Here is a 16251-nt window from a genome sequence, read left to right on the forward strand (position 1 = left end):
TTTCCGTCCTACTAAAATAAACACTTTTGTTTTTCTCTTAGTCTTTGAGGATAAATTTTTCGGAAAACTCTTGTGTTTTAATCATTATGAATTTATTATTCACTCATTCAATGTTCAACACCAATTATTTGATTTGGGTAATCACGCATGCTTAGATTATAGCGAATTAGACTTGATATATACATTTAAATCCGTATAAATGGGATGATGATTAGAATACAGATTTCAACTTTGTCAACGAGCTCATTTTTCATCCGGTGTTAAATTGTATCTTAGTCGCATATTATCTTTAATTGGAGTTAAACTCCAAAATGGTCTCTCAAATTGGCGTGGTGCATTAAAATCGTCTTTAAAATTTTAATTGCACTAATTATGTCCCTAAAATTGAAAAAAGGGCACCATATTAGTCTCTGGCCTATTTTTCATTAACAACGTGATGACGTGGCATGATGACGTGTACTGTAAGTGACATGTGTCACTTCATGATTCGTCCACGTGTAATGGTGATGATGTGGTGACCAGTGACACGTGATATGCTGATATGGATGGTTGTGCCACGTGTCACAATGTTATTTGACCACGTGTCTATTTGTCTCACATGTCATCCATTATGTCATCGTTATATATGCACCAAATTAGTTCCTCACTTTACATTAAGTGACTCATTTTAGTCCCTGAAATTGAATGTCGTGCACCAAACTAATCATTTCACCAGTTTTTTTCTCATTTTTTTCAATACATAATTAGTGCAATTAAAATCTCATAAACGATTTTAGTTTATTACGCCAATTTCAAAGGCCATTTTAGAGTTTAACTCTAATTGCTTCTATTAGTTAGGTGTTGTTGTTTTAATGCTTTTGGTACACAATATTATACACTATGTTTTTTTTTTAATGCCGAAAAATATAAAAACTTGTTATCGTGGTTTTTTTTTTTTAATGCTGAAAAATATAAAAACTTTGTTATCGTGACACCTGGAATTCCATTCTGTTTAAATTAGTATTTTAATTTTCAAAATTAAGATAAGCATGATCAAATTAAATAAAAAGTCGTTTAGAAACAAAAAATAGCCAGCAATTTCGCAGAAGGATCAGACACTCTTTGTATATGTCGTCACTAGGGTTGACAAAGATGCTGCTAGTAGACTTTGGAGTTTGGACGCCAATTTTATTTTGTGCTACAAATTAAAGGGTACACTATATATTAATAAGTATTAATACTTGTTTAAATACGTGTTACTCATACTAAATAAATTAATTAAATGGACTGTTATGTTCTGTGTGTCTCATGCACTTTTTGAAAATTAAAATAATACAAAGTCGAGACACTGTTAACAGATCCAGTTACGCTATTGAGCCACTCAAGTTGTTCTTTAACCTCATTTTCAAGTTACCCCCCCATACAGATGTCAATTCATGCCAAACTCTTAGATACTTGTTTCAATAATACTGGTAACAAACTCTAATCTGGTTTGTAATTCAATTTATTATATACACAATTGTTGACTCTTAAAATCCTCAAAAGCTAGATGCATATTATATATAGAATTTAATTTTAATATACTATCGGTGTAAAATCGTTTTATACGTATATTTAATCACATAACGCTATATTAACAAAAATAATTATATTTTATATTGACGGTGTAAATGATTATTCAAGAGAACGATTGTGATTGCACGACTGTAAAATATTTTACATTATCAGTGCATTAAAATTAAATTCATTATATTATTAAGTTTATCCCTTTATCTCCTTGGAGAAACCAACTTTTATAATTTGTTTTTAGCAAAATAATAACATCATAGTTTTCACCAAAAATAGTGTTATTCACTATACCATTGTTTCTAGAACAATAGTTCTTAGCATACGAAGTAATTCAGTTAGTACTACCATGGCAAATTGGCAACAGAAGCAGCTTCTTTCATATAGTTGGTGATTCACGATATAGATTAGAGATTATAGACATCTGTACAAAGTCAACCTAGTTTGACTTTAGTACAAAAGTCTAAGCCGTGTGTTAGGTATGAGACATGAGACATAGAAGAAGGACATGGATTGTAGAGGGACAAAGGGAGTAGATGATGATTGTGTCACTCAAATTGACCTTGTGGATTTTTCTTCAATTTCAGAGTTGGTGATGCCACACCATCTTATCTTACTTCATCTTTCATTATACAATCATTGGGAAACCATTAATATCTCCAAATTGAAACCAAGGATATCTACTTTAATTTAGATAAGATAAAAGACAGACAACATTAGTTTTAATGCAGAAAACTTAATGGGGTTCCTAATATTATCTTGTTTTATACTAGATTACTAGAATACTACCAGCATCCCTCCAAAACATGGTGGTTCTGTTTTATTTGCTCCACTTTGGAAAAACACTGTTTTAATTGCTTGGTCACTATAGGTTATGGTTCCCCAACTCATTAAAATGTTAAATCAGTACCTCAACTACCATTAATTTGGACAAATCTTCATTGAATGAATAATCACACCTCAAAGGCACTTAACATTCATATTTGAGAAAAGTGGCAGGCAAAACAAACTTACTAGGTAATTAAGCAGAATGTTATTATTGAGAGAACATATATCATATTTGATATAATATAAAAAATAATGTCAAATAAAATTTTGATGACAAATTGAATTTATTACATTTGCATAGAAATAAAGGAGACATGTTGGTTAAATTTATGTACACATCCCTCCAGAGAGAAGGCATGGTTCCTCCACAGGCCACCAAAACCTGATCACTTTCAAAACTGCAAAAGCCCTGCACCCATTAATATCACTCATTAACAGAGGGAAGAAAAAAAAATAGTAGTAACGTTTTGGCAACTACATAACTACTATTCACATTCCATCCTATCAATAATAAATCATTGATACATGTCTATTAATAAAATCACTCACTGTGATATATTGATATTCCACATGTAGCTCTCTTCAGATCACCATGCCGCTTCTGAGAGAAAATCCATCATGCTATAGTGCAACTATATGCACTAATCTAAAATACCATTCAAGGCAACACTATAAAAGATCTTTTAGACTAAACCAAGGCATGATATTACAGTACAAGCTTGGATAAGATTGAATAACAGGGGAGTTAAGATATCCCCCACTCCCTCCCTTCTCTTCTCTTTTAAGTTAAGCATCATGATTCTTGAACTGGAAGAAACATGCTTCACCTTATTTCCCTCCTTTTACCAACCCTATGCTACATACAATGGGAGAAGGGTAACAACCTGTTTCAAGATCAATAGACTATTTGACATTCATTGCAGCAGCCATACTCCTCAGCTTCTTTGAAATTTCTGAAAAAGATGGCCTTTCTGCAGGATCAGAAGCCCAACAACTTTCCATTAGAGACTTCCACTCAGGATCACACCATGTCGGGATTTGAGGACGTAAAGTGTTGTTCACAATTCCTCCTACAAAACAAAAACAAGAAACTAGTGCATATATGTATAAAAAAAGTCAACAGTGACTTCCTTAGCAAAATATAAGATAGCCAATACTCTTCCAACTTCCAAGCACATTGTTGACAAGAATATAGACCACAAAGAGCATATTATGTAGCAAAACAAATCGCTCTATGTATTTTGCTTCTTACTTGGTTCTCACCTATTATTGAAGCACAATGCATATCAGCATAGGGTTCATTCCCTGTGAGCAATTCCCACATGACTATCCCAAATGAATAAACATCAATCTACAGAACAAGCAACCAAGGTCAGAAAGAAAGATCATTAGCGATGGCGAAACAGTTATAAGAAATGTAAAAGCCAAACAGCTATGCCAAGAATACCTTCTCCGATACCATATTACTTTTCCCACTAAGAAGTTCAGGTGCCATCCATGGCAATGTTCCACGTACCCCTCCTGACACTAGTGTGTGCTGTTTAACCTTTGATAAACCTAAATCACCAATCTGAAAATTTATGAAATCATCATTTTAACTCTGCTAGAAAGGTTTTCCATTAAAATATTTTCGAACAGGAAAAAGAAGTTATTGCATTGCTTTAAGCATCTCAATTTGAAGTTTACACAGTTGTTGTCATAGAATTTTATCTTAATTGAAGTTTCCACAATGCTTAGTAGGACAAGGCTTAGTTATTGGTTGTTTTAAGGGGATACCTTGCAGACAGGACGTTGTGGATCTCTCATATTGACCAATAGATTCTCACATTTCAAATCAAAATGCACAATATTCTTTCCATGCAAATATTCCATCCCAAATGCAGCATCCATAGCTATGATGAGCCTCTTCCGACGATCTATCGTTCTGTCAATTGCCCACAATAAAGCATAAGTTGATCAAAACAGTCAGACAGGTAGGGTGGTGCAGTCCTAGAAAGCACGTCAAGGCCTGATGAATTAAATTACCTATCCTTCTTATGCAAGAACTGTTTCAAAGATCCATTAACCATGAATTCCGTCACAGTTGCTAAAGAACCATCAGGGCCATCACGAACAATGCCATAGAAAGAGACAACATTTGGATGATGCAATGAACTCAGCATCAATGCCTCTTTCCAGAAATCTGCAATCTGGAACAAAAATATAAAGAGATAAAAATGAAGTCACTAATTATTTTGATGTATTCAAAACTACTTGCGCAAGTTTAATAAAATCGCTATATTCCTAGGTCTAATAATTTGTATACAAACTACTTGTGTGAATTTATAATTGCTCTAGTTTTCCTCCTTTCTAACCAGGCTAGCAAACAACATCTCAATCTCAGCTTACAGCCAATATTTCAGCCTTTTCATTTAGAAAAGCTTTTGAACAAGAAATTGAAAATTCATGACATACAGAGCAAAAGAAGAATAATAATAAAAAAAAAATCATTCCACAAATTTGAATCAATAGTCATTTGAAAGAAAGTATAAATAAATAAAATACCAAATCTGAATATTACCAATCTAGCCCTTTCGGACGGTCTTCCAGCAAAACAGCTGGCTTTTATTCTCTTAATAGCAACATCAGAACCTTTCCACTTCCCATGATAAACAGCCCCATAAGTTCCAGAACCTAGTTCACGGATTTCCTCCAAATCATCATTTTTTATTGTCTGAAATTTTAGTAGTCTACCATCAAAACCAAAACACGGAGGAAAGAAAAGCCATAAAAATATCTCAACCGGAAAAGAGAACAAAGTAACATGCAGAACAAAATGGATTTGACTAGATGACAAGAAAACCTGCAATCCCCTAGCGATTGCTTCTTCCTCAGCTTCAGTAGGCTCAATTTTAGAAGTATCTACGTGGTCAATTTCAGCATCCAATTCTAGATCACCATGAGCATTCTACAAGAAAGTAAGGACATACTGTAAGGCTTTAAACAAAGAAAAAGATACTTTAAGGCAACATAATCACAAGCAAAATCTACACCCCACTCTAGAGGTATTTCGCCTCATTTTGAAAGAAGAAATCAAAATCACTTCATCCTCACCACTGGTTCAACTTCATTTGTTGTGTCTTCATTAGGAGGTGAATTCTGTATCTGAGAATCAGGATTCATGCAACCTGTAGTTTTCACCTCCTCAGCAACTTCTAATGCAGCCTTTTTGACAGAAGCCATCAACTCGGGCAAAAAGCTGAATTGATCGACCAAATCCTTAGCATCTTCTGGAACAGGTGGGTCCTTATTACTCAGTTTTTCAACATTTGCAACCTCTTCTGCAGGTTTTGCGTTTGAATTATTAGACTCAACAGGATTAGCAGCTCCGCTTACATTCTCAGAAGTTTTATTCTGCACTGCAAAAGATATCTTCTGCAAGTGTGCAGCACAGTTTTCAACTATATCCTCGGATTTCTCCTCCTTTCCTTCACGCAAACTTCGAGATAGCAAACTCATTGCCTCTGTCATATGAATATCATTTCTTAAAACCTCTTGGTTCAGAACCATATTAAGAGGTGATTTTAGCAGCTGCACATGTTCTGTGTAGATACCAGAATTTTTGTCCTGTGGGGGATGAAGACTATCTACTGGAAGTGGGTGTTTCTGCGCTTGTGCAGAAGGGTGTTCTGGGATGTCTAACCCATCATGACCTGACAATTTCTGTGAGGGATCCACCCAAGCATTTTGACCATCTGATCCAATGAAAAATCCAGGACTGCCCTCCCCCCTGATTAATCCAGCATTTATAATGCCATTAGGTGGAGCAGTTGCCTCATATGATGGTCCAATATGAACTGGAGTTGGAGTGTTCCTCCAGAAAGGATGCCCAGGCACATGTCCACGAGGCACAGCATAATGATTATCTGTTCCAAAGGAAGAAGATGGGTTGCTGTACTGCATACCGTGCTCTTCCAGAGAAGGAAGTTTCAGATGTGGTATAGCAGCTGCAGTTTGGTCAGGGAAAAGTTCAGCCCCTAATTCAGGTCCAGCTCGTTGATGAATATAATTAGAAGATAAGTTATGTCCATCAGACACACTACCATGCCCAATGGAGAAATTTGTAACAGGAACAGGAACAGGAACAGGAACATCACCGCCATAATGATCATTCACTCTTCCTGAGCCCGAGGCATGTCCTCTTGACTCCTCATTGGGATAGATTCCAGGATGAAACTTTGCATCCGCATTCACTGCAAAATTGTCCCTGTTTGATTGGCATTCCGCACATGGATGTGGTTGACCATATCTACTGTTCCCATCCATGACATGGGCACCATGAAGAATGTTGCCTGGAAAACCTGACTTCTCACCAGTAGGCATCCAAACTACATTTTCGGAATATTGCTGTTGATTCTCATAGATAGGATGTTGACTCACATGAATTCGAGCATACTCTTCCTGCACTCTATCGATGCTCTTATCCGGCATCTCAGGAAATTGTACACGGTACCTTGTACCAGTGGGAGAAGATGGATATTCCACCAACGATCTTGAGTCATGGAGAGCATGATGCCTAGGAGAGAAATAGGAAGGATTCCATGGAGCATCCATTTCATTATACCTCTGTCCCATAGATTGCTGCTGCTGCTGCTGCATTGCAAGATGATGCAAATTATACTGAGACATAGATAGTTCCCCATTTCTGTGGCCAAGCATCCCACTCTCCACACTAAGTGGACTAAAGAACTGTTCAGGTACATGGATATCTTCCACAGGGCTCATCATAGTGAACTCTGATTGTTGCAACTTCCTACCGAAATCATCGTTTAAACTATTCAATGCATCAACATACCTCCTCTCAGTGTCGTCCCCATCAATAAAGTGTGAGGAACCATCCTGCTCGAATTGCGAAAACAAGAAAATCCTAAGCCTAGTGAACCCATCTCCAGACCCCAACTTGTCGTACTCCTCCATCATGTTAACTACATCATCATCATTCACAACAGAGACAAGTGCATCAAGATCCTCATCAGGCTGCTGATACTTCAACACAGCAGCACCTTCATATAGTTCCCTCATCCTCCCCATCAACTCCTCGTAGCTAACATCTCTTGGAACACTCACAATACGCGTCTCTCCACCAACATACCGCAGCTTCCCATCTTGTGGGCGAGGCATTATGCTCCCCAGGAAGCTGCACAGGAACTTCACACGCCGGCTATCATCGTTGAGGCTCGATGCCGGCGGTGATTGAGCCACAGTGAGGCTATCCATGAAATTATAGTGTAGCTGCTGTTGTTGTGGTGGATGTGGATGATTGATTAGATTCTCAGACTCGCTCAGGAAACATTGAAATCCTTTATTACACATGAGAACAACTCACAATTCACATCATAGAACTCTTGCGTGTCACGATTCAGAATGAGGTTGAAGACTAGAAAAAAGGCATCAAATTCCCGAGAAGAATAGCAACGAGTCAAGAAGGTGGTAATTTATCAACAAAAATGGTAACTTTCATTGAAGGTAATCAAGACGAAACAATAATAAATAATAATACCAAAAAAGGAAAAAGAATCAACAAAGGGTTCGTGTGCAGTGCAGATAGATCCAAATCTATAGGAGAAGTTATTAGCGATACCTGGAATGGCGAATTAGAGGGTATCCGATATAGATAGATAATAGATAATAAAAATTGGAAATTTGGGAGTGGGAACGCGACCCAATTAGGTTAGATTTTTGAGCAGCGTTAGTTGGCTCTGAGCGCTCTCTTCCGGTCTTCCACCTCTATCGCACACTATTGCTTTCGGTTTTTCTTTTTGTCTGTGTTTGGATCAGAGATTAAGGAATTGAAAAGAAGAGGAGGCAGAAGAAGAGGAAGAAGGAGGAGGAGGAGGCGATAGTGATGGTGATGGTGATGGTGATGGTGATGGGGAAGGAGCGCCATAGGCAGAGGAAGAGGAGGGAGGAAGTGGGGGATGTGGTTGAAGGATGTTCCAAGATGCGATGCCTGCTTGCCATGTAGCGTGACACGTGGCACTCTCTCGTAACGGTATTCCTTTTCGCATATTATTTATCTCTCTAGCATATGCTCTTTTTCCTCATTCTCCTACGTGAACGTCAACTCAACACTGCATTTTCACTTCCACTTCCACTTCTCACTCTTCAGGAGGTGAGATTATGATAGTGGTAAAATACATATTTAGAATACGGATCAGTCTCTGACGAAGACATTTGGACGAATTAGTCCCTGACGGAGGTATTTGGAGGGAGGAACTGATCCATCTAAGTTTTGTGAAGGTTAGGAACTTAAAAGTATTTTTTAATAGTTAAAGACGAAAATATCCGCAGGACAAAAGGTTAGGGACCTATTTATTCTTTTCTCTAATTCAAATTATATCTTTTTTTTCCTCTCCCACAAAAAGTTAGTTAAATTTCTGAGTCTGGTGTTTTTGTTTGCAAACCGGAATCATGTAAATCTATTAGTTATTGATGATGAATTGAGGGGTTATTTATGAATTACTGTTTAAATATTTGATCGTATGAATTAGTATGAGTTGAGATAAATAATTGAATGCTTAATTGCTTAGCGTGTCAGCATGATTTGTCCTGCCGAGAGAATAAGTCAAAACCACTTGGAATATTTCTCTTGTCTCTTAAACCAATTAAAGGCTCACAAGAACAAAAAAGGGCTGGATGGGTATCAGAACCTATTTGATATTGAAATATGCCTTCCAAGCCAGCAAGTGCAGATCTAATTAAATCAGAGACTATACTTGCATATGATGCTGCCAGCTGCATAGTTACTCTGGACAAGGGACTTACTGAGCGAGCCTAGGGTTCTCATTTACCAAAACAATGTTGTTTTGAATATCGAAAAGCATATTATTAGTACTAGACACCAGTTAAACTAGTCTACTGACTTAATTTAACGACAAAATACCATAAATTAGACGTTTAAATTTTTTTTTCTTCTTTTTGAAGGGAAAGAATAAGATGCCCCATTAATATGTACATAGACCTTAAGATCCCCCTTACCTTTTCCAAAAAAAAAATAAATTTAGTTTTCTTCAAACCGTGTCTAACCTATGCCACAAGAGAACCTTTAAAAGATACGTTCATGAACCTATTAACATACAAGACGTGATTTCTTTCACGAGGACAACAATCTCGACCGTATAAAGAGGCTGCTTCTGAAATAGCACCTAATCGAACAGAGTTTGGGTTGAAGCAGAGCAGCATGCAAACTGCGAAGCTATGCCAAGGCTTGAGCCATGATGGAACGATTAGAAAGCTGCTGTTCATAGAGGCCACGGAAGATCTTATACTTGGCATCATGGTACTTCTTAACCCTTGGATCATTTGATGGATGAATCACCTGCCAAAAGTTACAAACATTTTAAATTTGAACTCATGTTATGTCATTATGCTAGTCTGAGCAGACATGTCAGTTCTTATACTTCAAATGTTGTTGATACAGCTTTAAGAACTACTTGGAATGTGCCATCCCTACATGTATATGAAATTGACCTTAATTTTCGATCTGATAATAGAAATTACTCTTTTTTTTCCCTCTAAATGTTTCATGACAGAAAGAATGGCATCCCCACCTGACCCGGTGCATTCAGGGCTTTCATGGCATCACTAAGGCTATGATATTTCCTTGTAGCAACAGCTCCCAGAATAGCAGCACCCAATAGCACAGATTCACTTTCCCTTGGAAGAATTATAGGGTAACCTGGGAAAATGATAACCATAATTCATCATTTCAACTTCTTTTTATTTTAAAGAACTAAATATAAAATAATGCCTCAATGGCAGTTCAATGACCGTATATGTCATTGCATACAATTAGAGTGCACATGAATTTCAGTCAATGTTTTATGGACAATAAAATACAGATCACGGAACAATTTCAACTTTATTTTAGCAAGGAACTCCATAGGATCCAAATCCCTTAACTTGTGTTAATGACAAAATTTGAGATACTAGGAGTGACCTTAAACACCCAAATTAAAGAGGATAACCAACCAAGGTTTAGTTTGGTTTGATTTAATTTGACAAATAAAATAGTGTATGGTTATTGTGTTAAATGGTTGAACCAAAGTATACCATGTAGACATGTTTAAAACGTAAAGTTAGATGAAAAGATTCACGTATATAGTGCATTTGCATAGAATTGAAGTTGCTTATTTATTATCCTGCATTTCAACAGTTGGATTACTGCAATTTTCTGCTTCACACAGACAGAGTCGTATCGAATATGTAGCAGAGAGAAAATAGTATATGGTGTGCAATTCTTATGCATACACTCCCACAACCCTATTCGTCAATACATACCGATGATATCAGCATGTTCCTGAATGAATATAGGGTTCTTTGAAAGGCCACCGCATGCAAGTAGAGTGTTGATCTGCAAGCAAAGGCAGTACAATCATGAAATTAAAAGCCACCAACTCTGCATCAGCAACCAAGAGTAATGACTTGGCAACATAACAGGGCTATAGAAGAATAACTCACTAAAAGAAAATTACTGCTAGTGTGGTTACACTATCATAATGCACAAAAAAATTAGCAAACAAAATATCTCATTGCCTAGGCTTTTGAAGTTATACAATCAAATCTTAGGCAGTTACTTAATCAAATCTCATAAGTACAAAAGAATATAGTTGTAATCATGACATATTGTCATGACGGTTTAACTTCTTTGCTTCTGGATTTAAAGTCATCCTCAGCCTAAAGGATGATGGATGCTAGCAACACAAACAAGGTGTGACTCAATGGATGCAGGTGTGAACATGGATGAATATTAATAACCTCAAATAGGTGTGATGGCATTGTGCATCCTTACTTTGTGGCCATGGGCATTGCAATGCTCTACAATGTGACGTGTGCCATATGCAATGCCCTGCATAGTTGCCAGGTATAGAAGAGCCAACTGTTTCTCACTTGTGTCAAGTGTCATACCATGGACAACTCCCTTTGATTTTGGGTCTGCAATGGGAGACCTGCACCATAATATATAGAAGCCTATTATTTGGATGTCACTTTGGCAATTGGAATATAACGGGAAAGATTATATTGGTCGCATACCTGTTCCCATGGAAGTCGGGTAGAACGTGTAAATCTTCAGTCAAGGCAGCAACAAAGGATTTATTCTGCTCAATCATCAATGTCTCCAAGTGATTGTTCAGAAGCTCAAACACAGAAATCTCTGAAACATTGTTTAAAACATAAAACAATTAACCTCGTTAAGGCATTATAAATGGTGCTGAATTTGACTAGTTGAGTAATTTATATATGGGTAAAGTATACTTTTTGTCCCTGAAATTTGACAAAAGTTTCAAAAATACTCCTAAGTTTTATTTTGTTTCAATTTTGTCCCAAAAGTTTTCAATTTGCATCAAATATACTCCTGGCGGCTAATTTTTCAAAAAATTTAAGGCCAATTCAACAACAATTTCATACAAACAACCCTCAACACAAGCAAATCAAGCATAATTTTCATGCATTATTGTTAAATTGGTCTTAAATTTTTTTTAAATTTAGCCATCGAGGGGTATATTTGATGCAAATCGAAAACTTTTGGGACAAAATTGAAACAAAATAAAACTTAGGGGTATTTTTGAAACTTTTGACAAACTTTAGGGACAAAAAATATATATATTTAGTATACTTTTAGATGCTATTATGTTAATTATGTTTTTTAATAATTTATTTCTATAATTATAAATTTATAATAATTTAAAAATAAAAATTAATTCATTTAATTTTGAATATAAATATTAGTCTTTGAATTTTTTGAAAATTTAGCCGTCGATGGTATACTTTGTGAAGCAGCTCTATTTGCAAGGAGCGGAGAAGCAGCATGGTTTTGAATTATATGATCCAATAATGCACCTGTAGCACTCTGTCCACCTTCAGTCAGCCAATATTCAGGTACCATTGCTGAATGTCCAGAAAAAAGGAAAAACAGGTGAAGACATAGATGCAAGAGAACCAATACTGAAAATTAAACAGGGTATCCATCACATGATCCTGTCAAAGATAACCTTCAATTACATTAATCTCTTACGTTTTAAAGAAATATACGTTAGTGATTTAAATCAGAACAGAGTCACAAAAGGAATGTTAGCATGAGAAAAACAGCTCACCTAAAATGAATATCTTTCAGATGCAAGTTCCAATCAAAACAGATTTACCCATGAATTTTCAAACACAAAGAAGCATGCAACGCTACTTAAAATTGTTACCAAAAAAAAGGAAACTCCAATTGTCAAATGAAAGAAACAATAACTTTCAGATGTATAGATATTAACAACTGTTCTGCATGGTTGGGTAGCCAGCTCATTAGTGACTCTTGATTATTACAACGCTATGATAAAGACTCGAGATTTAGTTCTTTAAGAGGACGTTTATTTCAAGGTTAATAAATATATTCCAAGGAATATTATGTCTAGGAATATTATACCCGAGTACTACAAATGGTTGGGAATTATTTTTAATATTCCAGAATAAATTAGGATATGTTTGTTTTATTATACATATTCCTAGAAATAGATTCGTAACTTTCAAATAACCTCAATACTAATAAAAGGAGGACTTCTTTGACAAGAAGCATAATAATTAAGGGATATAATAATAATTATTCTTAATTTTTATTCCCTTGACATGGGAATATCAAATATCCATCCGTTTGGATGGGGATAAAATGTCATATTTTAGGCAATAAATTATTCCTGGGAATAATTTATTTCTAGGTGTTAGAATTTAAAACTTCAAAGAAACATAATATATTTCTATGGCCAATTCCCGGAAATAAATTGAAATTCCTTGAAACAAATGCTTTATTTAAGAGAAAACAGCATAGCATACCTGACCAAAATGGACCCCAGACCCCAGGAATGAATAATTTGCTTCGGGATATGGCCATATGGCATGTAGAAGTTCCACAAACTAACACCATCCGGTTGCAAATTGCTTCCTCATCATGTTCTGAGATATACAAGTTCTTTTAGATGCAAAATGCTACCAACTTAGCCAAAAAATTGATAATCACGGGTATAAGGTATGGACAACAACCTCCAGCTTCTGTTGGAGGCACACTTTCTATTACCCCCACACCACCAGCATGAGCATCAATTAGTGATGTGCCAACGGGAATTCCTGGTAAGAGACCCAGTTCCTGAAAATTTCAACCCATCAGAAGTTTTAAAAAGCAGCTGAATTATTAGAGTCTATCACATCAAGCTGAATTAATAACCGCAGAAGAGGGAGTCTGTACAATATTTTCCCATTAAGCAAGATAGTTTTGTTTGATTAATGAACTTCACCAAAGTAAAAGTTCAAACTTCAAAGTAATGTGGAAAACTTAAACGTTGAGTGAAAGATTTCTTGCCTTTGCTGCAGTAGGAGTAAGGCCAGAACCCAAAGGATGTCCAGGGAAAGCAACACTTTTTCCTGTTATTTTGATTCATTATCAAGTTGAGAAGTGAGAATACAGAACAGAAAAGAATGGAACAAAAAGCAGATTTTGACTGTCAGCCTACTCAAGCTTATTCCACAGTGTTCATTGAATCAAGCATGAAAAAGACAAGAACTTTTCAAAAAATAATTACCAACTTTCAAACTTAATAATAACAATAAATATTGCACTATGTGTAAAAGAAAAATATATCTTCATATCTTGCACTCAATCCTCGTAGATAGTCTCACAGCTTATGACATATCAACATAAGCAGGGCAATGTTAGTCGGATGTGATACCTATCTTAGCATGATGTCCTTCAACAAGATCACCCAAACCAATTTCCTCCCAAAAGTCATCGTCCCATCCACAAGCTTCCATATCCCGGGAGTCTTTATCATTGATATGCTGCATGTGAGCATGACCAAGATATGTCCATTTGCAAACTGTGGTGCACAAACTGCGAGTATCATCTCCAGTTGCCCTAAAGAAGTACCAGAAATAAATCAAGGCTAAACACCACTTGACTCCAACATAGAATGACATTGAACATCAAGAATAACAAAATAAATAAATAGATAAATACATAAGTAAGTACCTGTATGACAACCAATCACTCAAGTCCATCCACCTGAAAACCAAAGACCAAGACTCTTGCAAGTTTTCTTTAACCCATAGAAGCTGAAAAGTTTAGAATGCTTTGGAAAATGAGTTCATAAAAGAGAGCATGATTCTCAAAACTATAGATGATGTAACAACCAACTGCATGGAGCAAAATGTAACCAGTTTAGTAGCTTGGATCGGTAAAGACTATGTAACATAATTTTCCGATAGACAAGCACACATTTAATTAATCCCCATGCTCCAAGTTTCTTTTCATTAAAGAATAATTTGTATATATATTCTACAAATCTGTTAGTCAGGTTATTGAGCTTAGTCTAAAAAGATAAGAAGACCCCGCCCCAGTTGCAGACATGGTGTTTAAAAACACATTCAATGTTCATTTCCATCAATAGCCATTGCCATAAAGAGTATGAATTGCACTGCACTTAAAATTTTTTTTAACAAAATAGCATCTACGGAGAAAAATGCCTAAAAGAATAAAAGATAATTTAGCATAGCATATTATGTATGCTGACCAGTGACTAAATAATGGGATTAGTTCAGATGGTACCTTTGGTGGCTGCATTTCAGGTGAAACAGCTCCACCGCAATACTGTAATACAGGTGAGTTAGAGGAATTGATCCTTTCAGCTTGTTCTACAGCTCTATGATCCATCCATACTATGACATTTCTTCTTGAATCACCAGTCAAAGAAACCGAAACAGGTGCGCTATCGGCATCCACTGCAACTGTTATATAGTTCATAAACAATCAGTTAGAGTCACTATATAAACAAATTAAATCAATCATGTAAAGAGAAATGTTACATACCCAGAGAACAAGTAGCTGCAAATCCTAGACTTCTTACTTCTGTAGGTGCAACTTTTGCTTGAGAGCAAGCTGCTTTTACGGCTGCACAGATTGCAAGCCATATATCTGTGGAGGATTGCTGTTTAGCACAAAAAGATGAATCTACATTATAAAATATAAACATAAATTTAAAAAAAATTAAAGTGAAAAGCACCACATATATCTAACTCAGGGAACTAAAGTGAAAACTTCAAAACCATCCCTTCCCCATTCGTAAGATCAACAAAATACATAACCAGGACTGTTTTTAAAAATCCCAAATATTGCATACTGGCTTCATCCATCAATGTATAATGATAATAATTAATAAATGAAACCTAGGTATTTTCCATTGAAAATTAAAAATAAATAAAAGATACCTCAACAAAAGCACCATCTTTCCATATCTGAATTGGGCTGCTAGAAGAACCAAGAAGCTTTCCTTTCTCATCAAACAGCCCTGCAAAACCCATAAAAAAGGACTAAATCAAATTAGTACCAGTTTGACGCATCTTTCAAGTCTACTACCATGAACAAAACTTAGCTGAAAAGCTTCATTATCATTAACGACTATCTAAGCAATTTCTGAAAGCAGAAATATCGAGAGGCGCGCGAACACATATAAAACAGCGACTCCACCTCATCGAGCATCAAACACAATGTGATAATTGGATTCAGAACAAGAATGCAGAGCAATATCGGAAATGAAGGAAAAAAAAAGGCGGAGGTCAAATAGGATTGATTACAGAAATACCTGCGCGGGCGCTGCCGGTGCCGACGTCAACGCCGAGGAATACAGTCCGAGAAGGCTCGTCGGAAGTAGCGGCGGAGGCCATCTCGACGGAGAGTGTATGACGGAGTGGCTCTGTATTATTCTTATACCACCCTCCTAATATTTTTTTGCCTGACATTCAATATCTTATTTTCTTTTTTATTATATATATACTTTTTACAATTTTTTCTTTTGATTTGATTCGCTA

The 16251-nt window shown here is 36.1% G+C and overlaps 2 protein-coding genes across 6 annotated transcripts; both read right to left on the reverse strand.

The window, feature by feature from the left end:
• Window positions 2564-8551, reverse strand: LOC107642117 (flippase kinase 1). Of its 3 annotated transcripts, XM_021106717.1 has the most exons (10): window positions 7994-8550; window positions 5467-7789; window positions 5216-5320; window positions 4934-5086; window positions 4399-4562; window positions 4150-4297; window positions 3821-3943; window positions 3637-3724; window positions 2923-3464; window positions 2564-2782 (listed from the first exon to the last, which is right to left on the reverse strand). In XM_021106717.1, the coding sequence occupies exons 2-9, from the start codon at window positions 7723-7725 to the stop codon at window positions 3277-3279; spliced, it is 3228 nt and encodes a 1075-aa protein (XP_020962376.1). In that variant the 5' UTR covers window positions 7726-7789; window positions 7994-8550; the 3' UTR covers window positions 2564-2782; window positions 2923-3276. The 3 variants fall into 3 exon arrangements, with proteins under 3 accessions (XP_020962376.1, XP_020962375.1, XP_016200919.1); XM_021106716.1 differs by having other exon boundaries at window positions 5467-8551; XM_016345433.2 differs by having other exon boundaries at window positions 2923-3443; window positions 5467-8548.
• Window positions 9302-16243, reverse strand: LOC107642135 (FGGY carbohydrate kinase domain-containing protein). 3 transcript variants are annotated; one of them, XM_016345447.2, is made up of 15 exons: window positions 16026-16241; window positions 15652-15731; window positions 15254-15371; window positions 14993-15171; window positions 14417-14499; window positions 14118-14302; window positions 13751-13812; window positions 13435-13537; window positions 13228-13347; window positions 12181-12300; window positions 11446-11566; window positions 11204-11360; window positions 10693-10765; window positions 9963-10090; window positions 9302-9730 (listed from the first exon to the last, which is right to left on the reverse strand). In XM_016345447.2, exons 1-15 carry the CDS (start codon window positions 16180-16182, stop codon window positions 9608-9610), a joined length of 1809 nt encoding a protein of 602 aa, XP_016200933.1. In that variant the 5' UTR covers window positions 16183-16241; the 3' UTR covers window positions 9302-9607. The 3 variants fall into 3 exon arrangements, 2 of the variants coding, with proteins under 2 accessions (XP_016200933.1, XP_020962384.1); XM_021106725.1 differs by having other exon boundaries at window positions 15254-15394; window positions 16026-16240; XR_002350780.1 differs by lacking the exon at window positions 9302-9730 and having other exon boundaries at window positions 10011-10090; window positions 11170-11360; window positions 16026-16243.

The sequence above is a fragment of the Arachis ipaensis genome, chromosome B01 (genome assembly GCF_000816755.2).
Source record: "Arachis ipaensis cultivar K30076 chromosome B01, Araip1.1, whole genome shotgun sequence".
NCBI classification, from domain to species: Eukaryota; Viridiplantae; Streptophyta; class Magnoliopsida; order Fabales; family Fabaceae; genus Arachis; species Arachis ipaensis.

Excerpts from the sequence above, each read along its gene's own strand:
- LOC107642117 (XM_021106716.1), bottom strand. The coding sequence starts at position 7,725 with ATGTGTAATAAAGGATTTCAATGTTTCCTGAGCGAGTCTGAGAATCTA. Across the intron at positions 4,563-4,933 it reads CGTCCGAAAGGGCTAGATTG|ATTGCAGATTTCTGGAAAGA; the intron begins GTAATATTCAGA and ends TTTTTGTTCCAG. Across the intron at positions 3,465-3,636 it reads GCATTGTGCTTCAATAATAG|TTTCTTGTTTTTGTTTTGTA; the intron begins GTGAGAACCAAG and ends TATATGCACTAG.
- LOC107642135 (XM_016345447.2), bottom strand. The coding sequence starts at position 16,182 with ATGTCAGGCAAAAAAATATTAGGAGGGTGGTATAAGAATAATACAGAG. Across the intron at positions 15,172-15,253 it reads TGCAGCTACTTGTTCTCTGG|TTGCAGTGGATGCCGATAGC; the intron begins GTATGTAACATT and ends ACTATATAACAG. Across the intron at positions 11,361-11,445 it reads CCCGACTTCCATGGGAACAG|GTCTCCCATTGCAGACCCAA; the intron begins GTATGCGACCAA and ends ATTATGGTGCAG.